General features: G+C 41.8%; 1 protein-coding gene across 6 annotated transcripts in view; it reads right to left on the bottom strand.

Moving 5' to 3' along the window:
* CREBBP (CREB binding lysine acetyltransferase) overlaps positions 1-19,911 on the bottom strand; it is a 203,366-nt gene that overhangs the window by 77,783 nt on the left and 105,672 nt on the right. For all 6 annotated transcript variants that reach the window (XM_032781631.2, XM_032781632.2, XM_032781629.2 and 3 more), the window contains 6 exons: positions 14,239-14,488; positions 13,512-13,625; positions 4,772-5,014; positions 3,929-4,028; positions 3,157-3,303; positions 2,098-2,215 (listed from right to left, as the gene is read on the bottom strand). In XM_032781631.2, the coding sequence (XP_032637522.1) occupies positions 2,098-2,215; positions 3,157-3,303; positions 3,929-4,028; positions 4,772-5,014; positions 13,512-13,625; positions 14,239-14,488 (972 nt within the window). The remainder of the gene's footprint in view (positions 1-2,097; positions 2,216-3,156; positions 3,304-3,928; positions 4,029-4,771; positions 5,015-13,511; positions 13,626-14,238; positions 14,489-19,911) is intronic.

The raw sequence follows: 19,911 nt of genomic DNA, 5'->3' as shown, positions 1-19,911 counted from the left end.
GGTCATTTGTCCTGACACTTCTACACTTCAGGGAGCTGATCCAAGAAGTGCATTTTTTCATCCCAGATAGGGAGTCCATACTTTGCTATTACTGCCTGGGAGCTGGCAATTCTCAACTGGAGTGCAGCTGAGAAACAGCAGCAGCAGCAGCAGCAACAACATGGGTCATGTTCCAGGAAAACCAGCTGTTTAGCATCTTTCTCCTTAGGCATGGGCTTAGGGATCCCAGTCTGGTAAGATTTCTCATTGATGGTTGCCATTGCTGGACACATTTATACTGCTCTGGCAGGCCTGAATAAGTGGCTTTCACCCCATGCCCAACATTGAAACCAGATGCTCAGTACCTCAGGTCGACCAGACTGAGTTCCCCCACCTCCAAAAACTATCCAGATTTTTATGGGTTCAGAGAAAGTGAGGAAGACTGAAGTCCTTGTTATGACCTTCTTCCAGGCACCACAGATAAGTATTGGTAACTGATGTCACAGCATCTTATGAAGCACACAGATTAAAGCTAGTTTTCTTAGCCACCTCAGCCATGATGGTGGTTGAGTCAATGCTCCCTCAGAAATTCTAACAAGGCTAAAAACAGGGGAAGGGTAAGCAGCCTAACAGGGCTAGGATTCAACAGAATGTCTTCAATGGCATGTACAGAGAAAAGCCCTTAAAAATTATTATTTACAAATAAGAGGTCAAAACGAAAGGGAAAAGGAAGGACAAAGCCAGCCAGGGAACCATCAAGGATGCTGAGCTGCGCACTCAAAGCCCAATGCACGTTCAAGCAGTCCCAAGAAACTGAAGTGCAGTTGGGCCTACACCCAAAAATTAAAGTAGAGGGAGTGGTCCCAGCACATATGGCTTGTGGAAGCTTCTCAACTAGTTTGCTAGAGGGAGACATCCAAAGAGCGAGGATCCATTTCCACAATTCTTGAAAGAGAATACTGGAACATTTTAGCACTACTTTGAGATAGATAGGAAGTTTTTATGCTCTTACATTTATTTAGAGCACTGGTTTTCAATCTTTTTGGGTTCAAAACCCATTTGTAAATGTTTATGGCCTGTCGCAACCTAGTAAATAGTCTGGGGGTGGAGGCCCTAGGGCAGAGCCAGTAACTGGACATTTTAACGCCTGGGGCAAGTAAGCATAGCTGTGCCCCCTATCAGAGGAGGAATGTGGTGGTGGTGTGGTCACATTACCCCAATTTTTTGGTTCCACCTCGTACAACCTAGAGAGGCTCGATGGCTCACTGAGATGAGTCGGGGTGGAGGTAGCACTTCCTCCCCAAGCCCTGCAGTATGGGGCTGGCCTAAGTCACCCCAGGTCTCTGCTGTCCCACTCACCTCATCCTGGTTATGATCATGCCCTGGGGTGGTTTCAGTCAGATCCTGCCCTCTGGGGGGAGGGTTGAGTCCTACCCAGAACTCACCCCACAAAGTGGAGGCTCCTGCAGCTCCTATGCTGTGGAGTTGGCTGGGCTTGGCTCTCCACTTCAGGTGTTGCAACCTCTGGGGTTGCAGCACTGCTCAGGTTTGGTTCTGCCCCCAACTGGACCAAACTTTTGTTGGTGGAGTTATCACCTGGCTCATGGGGTTGCAGCGCCACTCATTCAAATTTGGCCTACCTGGACCCCATCATGATGATGGCTGGGCCAAATCTGAGTGGTGCTGGGACCCCAGAGGTTGCAAAACTCAGCACAGGAAAGCGAGTATAGCCAGCCCTGTGGGATAGGAGCCACAGGAGCTGTCATGTGACCCCTGAAACATTCTGGCAACCTAATTTTGGGTCTTCACCCATAGGTTGAGAAACCCTGATTTAGAGGGCCTGATTCCTCTCTGCAGATAGGAAGATCCTCCCAATAATGACCTGGTTTGGTGGATGAATGGGGTATGATAATAGGGACTGCAAAAACCACCTATGCAGTTGAGCTTGTTAGGTTTTCTGCTATAAAACAAGGTAATATACACTGAAAGCACTGGGAGATTTTCTGCCGTGTAGTGAAATGAAAAGAAAGGTTTTTAGCAGGTTTCATTGTACATGTCAGATTTAAAATATGAACAATTCACTGAAGTGCAGTGAATGTCTGCAATGAGGTAACACACCCTACTGTTAGCAGATTCATACATATCCCCTTCCACTTTCCTGGCATAAGCCACCAAGTTCTCCATGCGGCGATCCTTCAGTGCTGCTGGGTCAGGAGTGGGAAAGATGGCTTGGACACTACAGGGAAAAAAACATAAAATCCATCTCTTTAAATGTACATTTATAATTCTTTACAATTGTTAAACTTGTATACACAACATACATTAACACTATTTGAGAGAGAGAGAGACACTGTCCAACTGCTCCCTCACAATTATTTAAGTGAATTTAGTAATGGTGAAATGCATTTAGACTGTCAATGAAAGTGAATGAAGTCTTTTATTTACAACACAGATACAGCAAGGGCGGAGGCAATAGATATTTGCTAGCACTGTCCTCAGAACCCGAAACCTGAGCTGGAGAGATAATAGGGTTAAGAAGGTAGCTCAATCTCTAAGGGCCATCTGCTGAGATTTCCTGCAGGGCACCCATCAGTGCAAACTGTGATGGTGGTTTTTATGGTGTGTACATTTCTCCAACATGAACTGAACCCAGACCACAAAATCATGTAGGCCTTCAACTACCAGGTGCTCACTTTTCAGTTGCTATAATAATCCCATTACCAATGTCTTGAGCCACTGGTTTGATGAGTATCAGAGGGGTAGCCGTGTTAGTCTGGATCTGTAAAAGCAGCAAAGAGTCCTGTGGCACCTTGTAGACTAACAGATGTTTTGGAGCATGAGCTTTCGTGGGTGAATCTCATTATCTCTAGCCTGCTTCTTGCTTGCATATATATACCTGCCCCTGGAAATTTCCACTACATGCATCCGACAAAGTGGGTATTCACCCACGAAAGCTCATGCTCCAAAACATCTGTTAGTCTATAAGGTGCCACAGGACTCTTTGCTGCTTTGATGAATACATGAAACTTCATTAATTAATGATATTTCAGTTGGTAACATCAAAATCTACTCATGTGGTTTCCACAATTTCCCAACTCAGACACTTCCATACAGCAAGTTACTAATCAAGGAATGTAAAAATTTAGGAAAAAGTCTCCCATCATGGTAAATACTTACAGTTTATGGACTAAGTGATTGCGTAGGTCTTGAGTGACATGTTCATGCCATGCTTTCCTTACCCCCGTACTGGAAGGAGGTGCAGCTGTTGGCAATGAGCTGAGGTTTCCAACATTGCCAGAATTTGTGCCATCATTCATTAGCGGACTGAAATGAAAGATAAACAAGGGAATGTTATAGTGTGGAACACAACTGCCCATTTCATATATGAAATAGAAGAATTATTTTTAAAACAAACAATTTTCTTCACTGACAGCCACAGTTACAAAGATTTTAAAATGAAACTGAAGCCATCAAACTGCAATATAAAAAGCAATGAAATCATGGAATTTGAGGGCAGAAAAGGAAACAGCTACCGCTTCAGAGGTTTCACTGATGCTACTTGCCATTGTCAAGAGGCTCATTAATTTAATTCTTTTAAAACTGTTTAGGTGTTGTGAGATATTGGAACAAAGATGAAAAGACAAGGAATCTATGAGATACAGAGTCATAGCTGTTAAGTATATGGAACAAGTACATAAAAGAATAAAATATTCTACTTTTAGAAATGCAGTTTCAAGTCAAAAGTTTGAAGAAAAATTGTGCTGGGAGCTGTGCAGGTTTGAAATGGCAATGGGGGTGGGAAAGTGTGTGGCCAAAGAGCAACATTAATTGTTACAACAGAAGATACGACGATAAAATCATATTGCACAACGCATATTCTTCATTTAAAAACTTACACTCTATGAAAACAAATCTTTAAAATAGCAAGAATATAAAATGCGTGCATTACTTCGTTGTCCCCAGGGATGTTGGAAGAGCAGTTTCTGAGATTAAACTAGCTTGCTGGTCTGTTGTTATCCCTCCTGCAGAAAGGTTCATCTGGTTAGCTCCTTTGGGAAAAAATGAAACAAAACTGGTATAGAAGGTTCCTTAGGTATTACTTCAGAATTTTGATAATAAATGTCACATAAATGGCATTTTGATCTTTGTTAAGAAATGAGAAATAAACTTTTTTTTTGTTATATCGGGGATACACGTGTGCACGAACATCTAATTCCTGTGGCGTTTCCTGAAATAAACTACTCATCGACGGAAATCAGAAATACTATAATTTTTGGCACACTTGTTTTCATTATAAAACTGACAGTTAAAATTCTAAAGTCATGAGATCTGAGATGAGCTTATATAACCACAAGAGAGAACATAAGAGTGCTGACAATTTATCCATCATATTGACTCAGTCTATCCAGTATCTGCTGAAGCGGAACAATCTTAATATGAGTGATTTACATGCTTTAGTAAACAAGATAAAATCCATAAGGAATTATGCCTAAATACAAACAGCACTATGAGCAACAACAAAATCTGTGATATGTTTGTTTAACTGCTAATCATACTTTTCTGAAAGTAGCTATCATTAGCTATATCTGGCATAAACTGAACTGCCTACTTTTTTAACAGATTGAATGAACGTATGCTTAAAGATAAAATTTTGTTTCATTACTCAATCTAAACAAAAAAGTCATTATCTATATGCATATCGGTATGCCTGAACTTTCCTCATTTTCTGGATTAGGCTGCAATTAAATTTATTATTACAGAACACATTTCTATTGCTATTTTCTTCACCTACCTAGTGGATTTATGGTCCTCATTTGCTGGTGAGCTTGAGGCTGTGCTGGTTGTTGGCCTTGTACCTGCGGCTGCAACTGTGTCTGTGGCTGGTTGCCATATGGTAGTCCAAGAGCAGCATAGGCTCGCTGCATGGAGCTGGGGTCAATCGGATTAGGATTACTTAATGAAGGAGTACTCTGCTGGCCTGTTCCAACAGAGCCAATTGAATTCTGGATTCCACCAGCTGGAGACCCAAGAAGGGCTAAAAAATAAAAATAAAAAAAAAAAAATAAAAAAAGGGAGGTGGAGTGTGAGATTAAGGAGGTAAGAGAAAAAAGTCCAAATGAGATTGATACAGCAACAGAAGGCATCTTTCATGCAAGTAAATCAAATATGATATATATATCCTCACACATATTTTAGTTTAAATACACTTGGGCTTTCTTATCATCTGAAGAGCCAAATTAGAGAAACATAAGTTTCAGTCCTACACAATGAGACTCTCCTGCTTTGAAGTACTGATTTTAGGTTCAAGACCAAACCAGCTGCCTAATGCATGTGTAGACAATGGAGAGGAGAGAGAGAATCTTAAAGCAGAAAATAATAATAGAACTCTCAAAAAAAAAAAAATCTACTGGTCCATTTCTTGGGTTAGAACCAATGTAAAGATGTCAACTGTCCTATAAATCTGGGCAACCTAACTTCTAGGTGTATCTGACAGAGTTCTTCACTTTCCTTTCAAATGGATTCTTAAGGGAGACACCGGATTTGAGGGCAAGCTGTGAGAAGAAATGGTTTGGCCCATTTTCAGTTGAAAATCACAGATCTTACAGAAGGAGAATTCCAGCTTGTATAGTTTCCTAAATGACCTTGGGATTGTTGTAGAAGCATGTAGATCAGCACAATCTGTCTTGACTATCTTTATGATAGAAAGGTGAACTGAAAGGGAGCCATCTCTGGAGGAGGAATATCATGAGGGTCTCACTCTCCATTACTGTAAGTTTGAGTGCCTCAGTCATGTGGGAAACTAGGTAAGCCCACTCCTCTAGAGAGGGGCACTTGGGTGACTTAGATTTGAAGGATCTTCTTCTAGCCCTCCTGTGTCCACTTTCCCATCATCCTCTGGAGACGTCTGTCTCTCCCCACTTTTTTTTTTGGGGGGGGGGGGGGGAAGAGGACTTACATGGGCCTTTTCTTACCTCTTCCCCAAAAGGCCTGTCACCTGCCATTATCCATTTTCTCCACCTGGAGAGGCAAGCAAATTGTGTCACAGGTGGGTTGAGTCTAGCTCTCTTTAAAGGGCCCAGCTACCAAGTGACATCAGTTTTCTGAAGACTCTATAGGTCTGCCTCAAAAATTCAACACAGAACCTGAGGCAGCAGCTGGAAGAGGAGTCAATCCCTTCACGTTCACAGTTCTGAGCTCCTGCGAATGGGACTGTGAGGTTAACAGGATATGTGAAGATGCCTCATCTTTGACACTGGGGGCTGCAAAGCATAAATCAGATCAAACTATGCCAAAGTGTCTTCAGGATCAGAACACACTTCTAGATTCAGACTCAGCTGAGTGCGACCAGGATCTCAGACCAGATTCCGCTGGCATTTCTGCTCCTAAGACAGATACTCACATGGCCTCCTCTAAGGAGTTAGTCTGAGTCAGCTCTCCTGGGTGTAACAAAGGTGAGTAGAAATGGATTTATGAATTGAGCACCAATCTGAAAGGTGCCCGTTTCTTAAACCAAAGACATCCTGTGTGGTTCTCCATGAGAGATGTTAAATTCTCACGAGAGGCATTGTTTGAAGCCTACTGTCTTACTTTCTGCCAGTACACGAGCACCCACATCAGTGCTGAGGAAACTCAATGGAACCTAAAGAAAATGTAAACACCCAACAGAGGAAAACTAACACTGTTTTGAATAATAATTAACTATTTTAATGAAAAAGCAAAGCTTTCCCAAGGGGAAGAAAAGAAGAGGATTAACAGTGAAGCAATGGACATCATTTCTAGATTGTTGCTAATGACGGTCAAGAAGAGGAGAGTGGTGGTTGGGGTTATGCCCCTTCATATGCCCTGAGATAGTGGGACACTAGCATATAGGCAGCATGCATGCAGTTTCGAAGGACAGTGTACTTCAAAAGTTTCAAGCTTACGTGCATGTTTACCAAAGCAGACAAAACTTGCAGCAATAGTGGTTTTTTTCTTCATTTAAAAAACAAAAACAAAAACCTTCCAACCTATATCCATGACACTTGCTCACAGTCAAAGTCTCCTCCTAGCTTCCAGTCCCAGTCTTCATCCTCAAGCAGACAGATCCAGACTCCCACCATCTGGCTTCCAAACCCATAGTCCTTGCCCAACCAGTCCCATTCTCCACCCCCAGCTCTTAGTCCCAGCTTCGCTGCCCAAGCAATCCCAGACTACTCCTCACTCCTCCACTACAGCCTCCCCACCAACTTCTGGTCACAGTTTCTCTCCCCAAACTCCAGTCCCAGACTCCTTGTCTCACCCTTCTCTCCTTCGTCCCCTTTGCAGTTGAATCACACCATTTCCTCCTCAGACATGATGCTTAAGTGCCAGCATGGGATCATTGAGAGTACAGGAAATATAGAGTCTCTGCTTTCAGTTCTGGTGCCCGGCCCCACCGTGGCCCACAGAAACTGGGAGCATTCATTACAGGGTAAGTATTCTTGTCCCCATAGCCCTTGGCTGGAGCATGCACAGTCGCTGTATGAGGATGGCACATGTGAATATCAATGACATGTAGGAGCCGTGAGGGGATGCAGAGTCCTCAGTTGCTCTGTAGGGATGGCATATGTGAGGTTGGGCAGCACTAGGAGTAGTGAGAGGCTCATGTAGGCTTAGAGAGTACAGAATCTTCAGAGATTTAACTGCTAAAAATCAACGAAGTCTCTGCTGAGACTGTGTGAATTGCAATTTTTCATAGGTTCGTAAGCTAGTCCAAATTTCCACAAATTTTCAAGGGACAGAAGTAGTCATCTCTTTGACATCCCCTTGCCAAATTAAGTCCCTACGTCAAAGTATGGGGGCACCAGACATGTCCAAAAGGTCAAGATTTTTTTTTTTTAAATATGGACACAGCAATGCAATTTCCCCTAGCCTCATTCTTGGAAATTCCTTAACCATTTTATCTGAAATTTTCCAAAATAAATTCAAGCTGACCCAGACACTTGGCATGGAAAACTTTAGTCCAAATGGCTAAAAGTTTTTCAAAGTATAAGCAACTGAAAACAGGGTCTTATAAGAGGAAGTGTCATACAACCGTACTAAAAGGTGGTGCTACCTCTAATAATAAAAATATATACTCAATCATAAGCCGGTTCGTTTATAAGCCAACTCCCCCCACAAGATGGATAAGTAAAAATGGAAATTTTTTATAACCCGTTCATAAGCAGACCCTATAATTCAGGGGTCAGCAAACTTTGGCTCCTGGACTATTAGGATAAGCCGCTGGTGGGCTGAGATGGTTTGTTTACCTTGAACAGCTGCATGCACAGAGGTAAAACCTAAGTAAACAAAGTGTCCTGGTGCACCAGCTGCTTACACTGACAGGCTGGGACAACAACTAGTGGGGAAACTTATTTTGGGGGTGTGTGTGCACGCGCGCACAGAGCTGGGAGTCAGGGGAGTAACCCCTGTGACCACCCCCCCACATGACCCCACCCCTAGCCTGGGACCCCCACACTCTCCCCACCCCATCCCTTCTCACCTTAGCTGGGGAGGATGTCTCTTGGCTCACTGGAGCTGCTCTGTCAGGCTCAGCAGCGTGGCAGACCAGACTGGGCGGTGCAGCTGCAGCATGTTCCAGCAGGCCGGACCAGGCGGCACAGCTGCAGCATGCTCCAGCGGGCCGGGCGGTGCGACCATAGCCTGCTCTGGGGGGCGGGGCCGAGCGGCACATCTGCAGCCTGCCAGTCACGCAGCTGCTTTGGAGACTAGGGGGAGAGCAGCGGGGCCAGAAATGGAGAGACTCTGGCCCCATCTCTTCCCTTCTGGCTCTGTTGGCTGTGCTGCCTCTCCTTGCCCTCTTTGTTGGGGGGAGGGGCTCTGTCCCACCTCTCCCTTTCTGTACCCATTCATAATCTGACTCCCTTCTCTGGTACTTCCCTTTTTTACTAAAAAAAATTCGGTTTATGAACGAGTATACATGGTACTTAAGATTACATTTTATATCAAGGATGCAGTTGAGATCAGATACATACATTCCTTGTAGAAAATCCAAAACATTCAGAGACTTAAATAAGATACCCTAAAAAGATATAGCTTAACATCATTCATTTTATAAGCATGTGAGGCACTGGATTCTTGCAGCAATATAGAGGGTTCCAGAAATGAAAAGGTTTACACATGCACAGGTGTAAAGATTTTAGAAAATCTGCTACAGTGGATCTTGAAGATCTTGGCAATTGGGGTTGGAGGCTAGTAGATGCATTTGTCCCAGGAGTGAGAAAGGTTAATGAAATGGGGGAGTGTATGGCTGGAACATGAGTTACTACAGGGTATAAGAAGATTTCAGAGGCTTGGGGATCAGCAAATGTGAGGTGGTTGTTACAGGGATGGGGTATCCACCAGATCTTTCTATGTTTTGTGCTCTTTCCCCCTTAAGCTGCCCCTTCCCTAGCTTTAAAAGATAGTTCTGAGAACCAACATGCATCTGTGCTGTATTTGTATATAGCATCTCTGCTTCAAAATGATCCTCTAGAAGTCAAAGAGAGTTTGAAGTGTTCCAGATACCAGTGAGGTGTGACTGATCCAGCATGCTCCAAAACTGGGAAGCACAGACTCAAAAATTCAGAAGGTGGAGCCACATAAAAGCCCAGCACAGATGCAACAGGGATTCAAAGTTCAAATTTTAAGACAGACAATGTAACAGGGCTACAGATTCTAGTACTCTCATGGCTCAAGAGATGGCTATCCTGATCCTGAAACATTACCTTGTTTGCATCACAACTTGATAGAGAAGTAAATGTTACTGCTCTTTCCATTCCTTTCTTTCAGTTTTTTCCATCATTTTCTGCCATGGACATTTTTAACAATTATGGGAGATGTGACAAGCAATCACATCTAAAAGCAAGCATAATTTAATTTGGGATGTTGTGAACCAGCACACCAATGTTTAGCAACATGATATCTGAGGATGTAAACAATGTGCCAATTTTCAGATGCACCTCGTTAACTTAACTGAATTTTAATATTACATTAAGAGGGCCTAAAGTGTGAGACAGGTGCGCCTTTGTGTTCTAAATCTAAATAAATAAAATGTAAATATTCACAAACTTAATTTTCTTAGCTTAGTACAAGCCATGAGAAGTCATGCATATCACTTAGATATGCATTTCAGATTGAAGAATTTTGCACATCAGTACGCTGTTAGGCAGTAAGTGCTAATGGTGAGTAGTGCTGAATTACGAACAAATTGAGGAAAAGGAGGTGGGATTTGAGATTTGCATTGCCTTCCCCTTCCAAGAAAAAAAAGGCAAATTCTGCAGTTATCCTCCATCTTTCTGTTGGATCCAAGCCAATAGAATCTTACTCAGAGATCTAATAACAAAAAGACTGCTTTTTACATAACATTTATTTTAATTCAAGTGCTTTTACTGGTTTGATAAATCACCCAAGTGACAAAACAATGAATGTATGAACAATGCACAGCCAAGTGTTCTGCAGTGACTTAAATTAGAAGATCATCATGATAACACCTGCATTATGACTGCTAGAAACTCTGTAGTTAGTAACTTGAGAGCAAATGCTCTGAATGGATTTCTCACCGGATTTGATCAGACATTAAAGCTGCTATTTTTTAAAATTAAAACTACCAGCAAATGCCTCAAAAATCAGTTATCGCAGAAATGAATCACTAGCAATTAGCCATGCCTAAAAGAATGTGAGACCAGGGAGGAGACCAGTAAAACTAGCAACAGTAAGCATAAAAGGGCTAATTATACTCCTCAAAACTCATTAATTTATATTATCTATTCATAAGAATGGCCTAACTGGGTCAGACCAATCATCCATCTGGCCCACTAACCAGTCTTCCAGCAGTGGCCAGTATCAGGTGCTTCAGAGGGAATGAACAGAGCAGGCAATTACTGAGTGATCAGCTCCCTGTAATCCACTCTGAACTTCTGGCAGTCAGAGGCTAGGGACACCCAGAACACAGTTTTGCATCCATGACCATCTTGTCTAATAGCCATTGATTGGTCTATCCTCCTAGAACTTGTCTAGCTCTTTTTGAACCATGTTATTATTTTGGCCTTCACAACATCCCCTGGCAACAAGTTCCACAGGTTGACTATGCGTTGTGTGAAGAAGTACTTCCTTTTGTTTGTTTTAAACCTGCTGCTTATTCATTTCACTGAGTGACCCCCTGCTTCTTGTGTTATATGAAGGGGTAAATAACACTTCCTTATTCACTTTCTCCACATCATTCATAATTTTATAGACCTCTATCACATCCCCCCTTAGTAGTCTATTTTCAAAGCTGAGTAGTCCCAGCCTTTTTAACTTCTCCAGCTGTTCCAATTCCCTAATCATTTTTGTTGTCCTTCTCTGTATCTTTTCCCAATTCTAATATATCTCTGAGACGAGGTGACCAGAACTGTATGTAATATTCAAGATGTGAGCATACCATGCATTTATATAGTGACATGATATTTTCTGTCTTATTATCTAGCCCTTTCCTAAAGGTTCCTAATATTCTGTTAGCTTGTTCGACTGCTCATTGAGCAGATGTGTTAGTCACGATTCCAAGATCTTTTTCTTGAGTATATTACATTGCCCAATGGGCATTATTTTGCATTTATCAATACTGCCCAGTCACCCAGTTGTGTGAGATCCCTTTGTAAGTCTTTGTGGACTTGACTTAACTATCTTGAGTAATTTTGTAAAATCTGCAAGCTTTGCCACCTCATTGTTCACCTCTTTTTCCAGATCATTTAGGAATATGTTGAACAGCACTTGCCCCAGTACAGATTCCTGGGGGACATCACTATTTACCTCTCTCCATTCCAAAAACCGACTATTTATTCCTACCCTTTGCATTCTATCTTTTAACTAGTTATGATCCACGAGAGGACCTTTCCCGTTATCCCATGACTGCTTACTTTGCTTAAGAGCCTTCGGTGAGGGATCCTGTCAACACCTTTCTGAAAGTCCAAGTATACTATATCCACTGAATCACCCTTGTCCACAGATTTGTTGACCTCTTCAAAGAATTCTAATAGATTTGTGAGGCATGATTTCCCTTTACAAAAACCATGTTGACTCTTCCCCAACAAATTGTGTTAATCTTTCTGTCTGATCATTCCGTTCTTTACTATAGTTTCAATCAATCTGCCTGGTACTGAAGTTACGCTTACCAGCACATAATTGCCAGGATCGTCTCTGAAGCCTTTTAAAAAAATTGGTGACAAATTAGCTATCCTTGAGTCATCTGATACCAGAGGCTGATTTAAGAGATAGCTTACATACCACAGTTGTTAGTTCTGCAATTTCATATCTGAGCTCCTTTAGAACTCTTGGGTGAATGCCAACTGTCCTGGTGACTTATTACTGTTTAATCAATCAATTTGGTCCAAATTTATCAAGATGTTCCAAAACTGAGTAACGTGCGCAGGAATTTTTCAACCTAAGCTACATAAACATAAGAGAATGGTAGAATCACTTTTTTGGTAGCTTCTTTCCAGTCTTAACTCCCTTTGCCTTCAGTGAAACTCTTCCACATCTTTCTTACATGGCTTATTAGCTCGCCTCACTTTCCCTGGGATCTCAGCCTAACGCAGAACTAAGTAGAGCTCTTTCAAAATACAACTACTCAGATATGCAGTTCTTCCCTGACCCTTAGTTATTTCCCAGCACCTCCCTTGATGACTTGAGACTTTTCTTTTATAGCCTTTTCAAATTTACTTTTTGTGTGATATCATTTAACAGACTGTAGCATGCACACTGTTAGATCTTCTATCTCCGTTTATTTTAATCCTGCCCAGTAACCCTTTAAAACCCACCAATATAATTTCAACAATTATCTGCTTCGAGGACAAAACACCACAAAAGACCAGAAGTTGAAAAATAAATATTACCTAACTGTAATATTAAGCTATTATGGTGGAGTTCACAAGTTATTATGGTGGAGTTTGCAAGAAGGCTTACTAGAATTTCAGCCATTCATTCCTTTTCTTTAGGGTAAATACACAATACAATGCAGTTTTACTTCTTAGGATTAATCGCTGGGCCACATGCATGGGACCTGCCTCTCCACAAACCTGTTTCCATTTATGCAAATGTGTTTGTCCTACATTGATCAATGGCACCCTTGGCTAAGGACCAGACTTGAAATTATTTCTGATATTGTGAAACATAGGAAAGAATCTTACTTCGTCTCAAGTGCCAGCTGTGTGCAGATAATGAATCGCACAATTTATAGGAATAATAAACTAGACCCACTAATAATTTGACTGACCTACCTTAATACAAAATGACAGCTAGAAAATAGATGTTGTCTTTCTGGACTGGGAATTTCCCTTTGTCACAAATCAAGTATTAAAAGTAATGATTTGAATATAATGACCAAAAAGGGGACGGCCCAAATGTATTTTTATAATAGAATATCATATACAGCAAATGAGTTTATCAAACCACTATAACTCAAAGTCCTTCATAGTACTGTATATTTGATTCAGTTTGTTTTATCTATGTTATTCTAACATTTGTACAGTAGCTGATAAATAGAAATGATCACTTACGTTGTTGGTTTCTTTTGTCACTGGCATTTTTCAAAGGGAGGCACACAGGACAATCATGCCGAGTACAATTCTTCCAGTGAGAGATGATTTGGCGTGAAGATGCACAATGAGCAACTATCAAAAAAGTGAAGCAATAAAATTTAGTTTAAATCTGGTTTTATGTCTCTGAATAAACTCATTCCATTTCTAATGCCCTCAATTTTCTTTACTAAGTAGTGCTACAAACACCAAAATCCCAAATACAACTAAACAAAATGTCAGGACTTGAACAAATAATGAACACCTCTTTCTCTGGAGAGTACATTAATAAGTATGCTGCTCTGAAATGCAGAAAACTAGTTCAGCTGCTCTGAAATGAAGGAAACTAGTTCAACAACAATCTAACGGCTTCCACATGCGAAGCTAGCAGAGATCAGGTACGCTGCAGATGTGACATCCTTGATCTGTAATGGGAGAATTGAAACATGCTACTCTTTCAGGACTAAAATAGTATTAACAGTGATCTTGAAAGATTAAATATTTTATTCTTTCTGCTAAGAACAACTGTATGATGGCGGTAACAAGTGGCAAGACCGGAAGAGGAAAAAGGCAAAAAGGCGTAGCAGATATTTAAAGAAAGGAACTGTTATGCCAGGGGAAAAAGTCACTGTCAGCTGGCAAAAACAGAGAAAAAACCCACTTAGAGTAGTAAAGAACTCTATTGACTGTCTGAAAAATTTGCTCTTACCTTGACAGGCTTTCCCAGCTTGACAGTGTGTCATGTGGTTGAGGACATTCTTCATGGTTCGACAGTGTGGGAGAGCACAGGCTCGCACCTCTCCATTTGCTTGCTCTCGTCTTTGACATTTGTGGGCATGAAGCAGTAGAACCAGTTGCTGCTGTATCAGTTTGCGTTTCTCAGGATCTGCTGTTGGTCCAGCTGCCATTGCTTGTGTTGGTACAATGCCCACTTGCTGTACCTGGGTTTGCATCTGTGACTATGAGAAAACATTTTGTTTTCATATGTTATCAAATAAATTTCCACATAAATGTAACTGAGAACAGCATTAATGCGTAAGATAAAACAAGTGACACTTGATTTCAACGAGAGAAGAGTGTGCTCGGCACTTGGAAACAAGACCGTTATTTAAGAGTCTAAATATAGATTTTCAAAAGTCAGAGATTATTCCTATCTTGATAACACATTTAGCCAACCTGGAAAAGGCTGCTGTTGCTAGATTCTTTATAGTGAAAAGTATTTCTGCCTCTCCTGTTAAAATTTTGATGCCTTCATCCTCAGCAAGGACAGCACTCTGTATCTACTCTCAGACTGACAGCTTTAGTATCTAATGGCATTACATGCATTCAGGAGGCCATGTGGCCAAAGAAAGAGACAGATCCAGACTGTTGCTCAAGGTCTGTGAGTGTCTTATCAAACTGTTCATGGTATGGAATCTGTCTGCAGGGAGACAGGAACTGGCTGCAGTTGAATCCAGGGTCACCACTATAAACTCTATGAACTACACAGGAGTCAGAATAGACTTTTCCATGTATATCCAGATTCCAAGGATGCCGGGAAGTAGAGCAAGGATAAGGCTGCCGACTGAACTTCCGACTAGCATCTGCCTGTTTGAAGCCAGTGGTCCAAGTGAAAGAAGATGGTGTAGCCATTTTATCTCATGTGTGCTACTAACATTAAGACAACATTCATGAAGACCCAGGATGCCGTTGCCAGCCTGACCTGTAGTACTTTGAACTGGCAGTGCTCCTGCCCTACTAGAAACCTCAGGAATCCTTTGAGGGATGGGTCAGTGGGTTTATTTGACAATCATTTTTCACGTCAAGAGCTGCAAACCATGGGTCCTTCTCCAAGGAGAGAATTATTGATGCCAGCATAACCATGCAGAATTTTAGTTTGAGAATAAAAATGATGTCAAGAATGGGCCTCCGTCCTCCCTTTTTCTTGGGAACTAAGAAATACAGTAAAACTCTTTCCCTTGGTGCTGATATGGCACTTCATCTATAGCTCCTCATTCAAGGAAAAATTCCACCTCCTGCTGAAGGGTCTCCTCATGGAGGAGGTGGGTAAACAAAGTTGATTGTGTAGCCAGACTGGATGGTATCTAGGACCCACAGGTCCACTGTTATAACCCTCCACTTGAGGGCAAGGTATAGAATCATAGAAGACTAGGGTTGGAAGGGACCTTAGAAGGTCATCTAGTCCAACCCCCTGTTTGAAGCAGGACCAATCTCCAGTCAGATTTTTGCCCCATATCCCTAAGTGGCCCCCTTAAGGATTGAACTCACAACCCTGGGTTTAGCAGGCCAATGCTCAAACCACTGAGCTCTCTCTCCCCCTCACAAAGCCACCAAAATGGACTACAGAAACAGGTGGGAAAGGCCTCATAAGGTTGCTACTCTCAAGTATCCCATCAAAAATAGCTTTTAGCAGGTGGTTGAGGTTGGTTGGCTATCACCAAGGTGGATAGTTCGGCATTCCTTGTCATCTGCACTCTGATGCTTGTGTGGTGGTTCATAATCTTATTGGTGATAGAAAGGCTGTGAAAGGAGTCTTTGCTTATAAACCTGTTTATGACGACGCTTCTTTGGGGCTCATGAATGCCCAAGAAGAGGAGGGCTGTTCTGGAGTCTTTTAATGAGCACAAAGACTTGTCTATTTTCTTGCTGAAAAGACTTCTATGGTGTTCTGAATCTCCCTGGGGAACCCCAAAGTGTGAAACAACAAACTACATTACTACTGTGGTATCAGATGTGTCCACAGCTAAAATCTTATTGCAAGCTGCATAGAGGCTACCTTCCTTAACAAGGGTTCGGAATTGGGCCCTGTCCTCCTGGGGGAGTTTGTCTTTGAACTCCAGGAACTTCAAGTAGTTCATAAAGTCATATTTTGCTAACAGGCACTGGTAGTTAGAGATGCTGAGAACTGAATGCTAGTGGACGTGAATACCTTTCTCCTCAGAAGATCCAGGCCTTTCACTCCCTTGTCCACAGGGATGGCTTTAGGGTGTTGCTACCTGGATTAATCTGTGGCTGCCTGTACTACTAGGGATTTGGGGGCAGAGAAGGTGAACAAGAATTCTTCCCCTTTTGCAGGCATGAAAGTAATGTTTCTCAGCCCTTTTAAGGGTAGAGTACAGTACAAGTATATATTATACCACTCTAATTGCCTAGGAGGAGAGAGACAACGTGGCACTCTGTTAGAATGCACAGATCCAAGCTGTGATGCATAAAGGTTCCAAGGACTCCAATAGGGCCTGTATGAAGGGTTGAACACTGGTTTGGTGTGGGGGAAGGCACGAGGTACCCATGATCCCTTGGAGAGTAATCCTACTTGCATGGAAGATGGGTCCAGGAAACTCTCAAAGCCCTATCTGGACTAACCTCTCTGAGAGATGGTAGTTTGTCCTGGACATTGGATTCAGCCAACAAGAAGGCTGGATCTATCTCCATCAGAGGTACTACTGGTGCCGGTGGAAGCAAACTCTGGCTCATGGATGGATAATGGGTAGATTTATCTGATCCAGCCTCTCCTCCAGAACTCATGCTTGGAGGTACGCTGCTCGAGGACTGTAGCAGTTGTATAGGGGCATCTACTGACATGAATCTGACTGGGTCTCATGGCTTTCTCCATGAGGTACCTCCTCAGTCAGAGCTCTTGTCCCTGTCAGGTCTGAGGTGGGAAGTAAAGCAGTAAAGGCAGTACTGGTGGTAGTTGCTGACTGAGAAGGAGCAAGAACACAAGATAGTTTTTAAATCATGTGATTCTGGGCACAGTCCTACTGTCAAAAGGTAAGAGAGGGTCCCTGGGGTGGGGAAAAACAAAGCTACACTAACTATAAGAATACTATGAAAACACTAACATCATTTACAATTATATTTAGAGAGATTAAGACAATGAGAGAATAACTCCGGGCTGAGGATTCAGACTCAGGCCACACAGCAGTGAAAAGGAACTGAAGAGATGGCCGATTCACACCTCCCCTTATAGCCTCAGTGCTGAGCACAAGGAAATCCAACATGCAGCTGTGGACCAATGGAAGCTACTTGCAAGATTTTCTGGTCTTAGGTGCATGGTGCACACTCATACTCATGTGTGAATACACACCAGGAGCAGCACTAAAAGGAAATTCCACGTTTTCCTCCCTACTCCTAACCTGATAGTCCCATTTGTACACCCAAGAATCACATTAGTCCTCTTAGTCACAACTTTTCATTGGCAGCTTTTGTTCAGTTGGTTATAATAGTCAGGATTACACATTGCTTAATTTCACTGCATGACAGAAAATTCAATTACTGGGAAGATATTTTGTTAAATTATAGTTCCTTTAAAATACTACCGAAAATTGAGCTGAGCCACAGAAAGTTTTTGTAGACAACATCCAAAATTATTTGAGCTCTTTATATACTCCCCTACAGGCAGGGTCAAACCCTCTCAATTTCATCATTTCTTCTACCAAAATCACTACATTATGCAAAACCAAGAGAAACAACCGCGTTTATTGAGAGCAAGCATAGAGGAACATGCAAGATCAAATGCAGAGATTCACCAGACTAAGTATGCTATAAAACATTCTGACAAACTGTTAAACCAGAAGGAGAAGAGCTGCTCCAATTCATGTTAGAGAAAACAACTGAGAAAGCTAAGGACTGGATGGTTATATTAGCTCTTTAAGTAATATTCTTGAACTCCATCTGCTGGTCAGAAGAGTAACTGTAAAATCTAAACTTGTATTTGTAATGTACAGTAGCCAAACCCCTGGGCATATCAATCATTGTCTAAATAGTCCATTGAGAACATTATAGATGTATCTGTGATTCCTTGAAGAAAATACTCCTAAGCCTTGATTCATGCAGAAATGGATGCACTGAAAAAACTGGGTCAGCCTGACAGAAAAAATGCAAAAAGGCACTCTGTTACTTAGTCTTATAGCCAATGTGCTGGGGTTTGCAGAACAGTCTGACAAATAAATGGTGGTCACAAAAACTCATGTAGCTCAGTTGCACAGTGCTGTGAATGCCATAACTCACAGAATGTTGCTTAATTCCTTCATTCAATAATATAGGGTGGAATCACACCTCAATATCCCCAATAAAAGCATGAGTCATGATGCTTGATCCACCATTACAACTCTAAAACAAAGACGATTAAAATCATGCTAAATCTCAATAAGGTCTATTAGCATGTTTGCAGCATTCTTTGAAGTTGAGGTTTGAGGGAGTTCCCTTTTTCCCAGTAACTATTCAACTCAAAATCCCTGCACTGAAAGCAATTCTGATTGTATTCTGTGACAGTCATGAGAGGCTTCAGGCTCTCCTTCTAGGGCTCTGGGTACTCAGATAGCTCTCACTGCTGGAATCTACACAGTGTGCTGAGAAGTTATATAATGCTTATATCAGTTAATTACAGCTGGTTATCTCCCCCAACATTTCTGAAAAAGAGCTGTTAAAAAGAGAACTTTTTGCTCCTTACATGCAAACTGATATTTTCATAATATACATCTCTATCAAACCAGTGCCATTATTGAGAACAATGGATGTAGCTCCAGTATCCACTGGACAGATATTGTTTGCACCTAGGAAGAGAAAAAGTTCCTTAGCTTGTCCTGATGCTAAGACACTGTGCCTAGATCCTTTTACCCTAAGTCTGATCATTTAAAATGTAAAGGGTCTCCTTGTTACCTCTTTGGCACTGAAAGAAGTCAACCTTGATAAAGCTTGCTTTCTTCCTCAAATGGCTTCACCCCTTTTTCCTGAACAGCAGGCTGTAGTCTCCCTGGATTCATTCCTGCTGGATTCCACCCTGAGGTTATCTAGACCTCTTCTAAGGTAGGCTTTGGAGGCAATGCAATAATCCTTAATCCTTCAAAGAACAGCTTTCACTATCAAAAGAAAGCTGTCTTTTAAGGGCAGGGCTATTAACCTGAATTTGGAGGTATGGGCTGTGGATCTAAAGGTTCTAACCCTGCTGATACCCAGATGAAGTTATGATGATTCCACATGAAGGAATTTGTTTTTTATAATGCTAGGAAATTACACACAAACTACATTAAAAGGACATTAAGATTGGAAAATCAAGTGCTCAAAAATTAGGAAATGCCAGAACTATGGTTTCCTGTGCCGCCTTAATTTGCTCCCTCATGTGTTTGCATCATGACATAGTTTTTAGCTACATGATAACATACTACTATTTCCACAGAATTCCTGTTTCAATCAGTTTACAGGACAGACCACGCTCTGAGAAATCAAAGTAGCACAGTGAATGAGGCTGTTGCTTGTAGGACTCCTGACTCATTTGTTGCAGAAGTTTCAAGATATGTAGTGAATAAAGAAAGGGAAAGGATGGTCTCTCATACTTAAGGCAATTGAATGCCTGCCTGAAGAAAAAATGGTTACCCACCTT

This window comes from Chelonoidis abingdonii, chromosome 9 (assembly GCF_003597395.2).
Source record: "Chelonoidis abingdonii isolate Lonesome George chromosome 9, CheloAbing_2.0, whole genome shotgun sequence".
NCBI lineage: Eukaryota > Metazoa > Chordata > Testudines > Testudinidae > Chelonoidis > Chelonoidis abingdonii.
The sequence above is the reverse complement of the archived record's forward strand: the minus strand, read 5'-3'. Positions and strand labels throughout refer to the sequence as shown.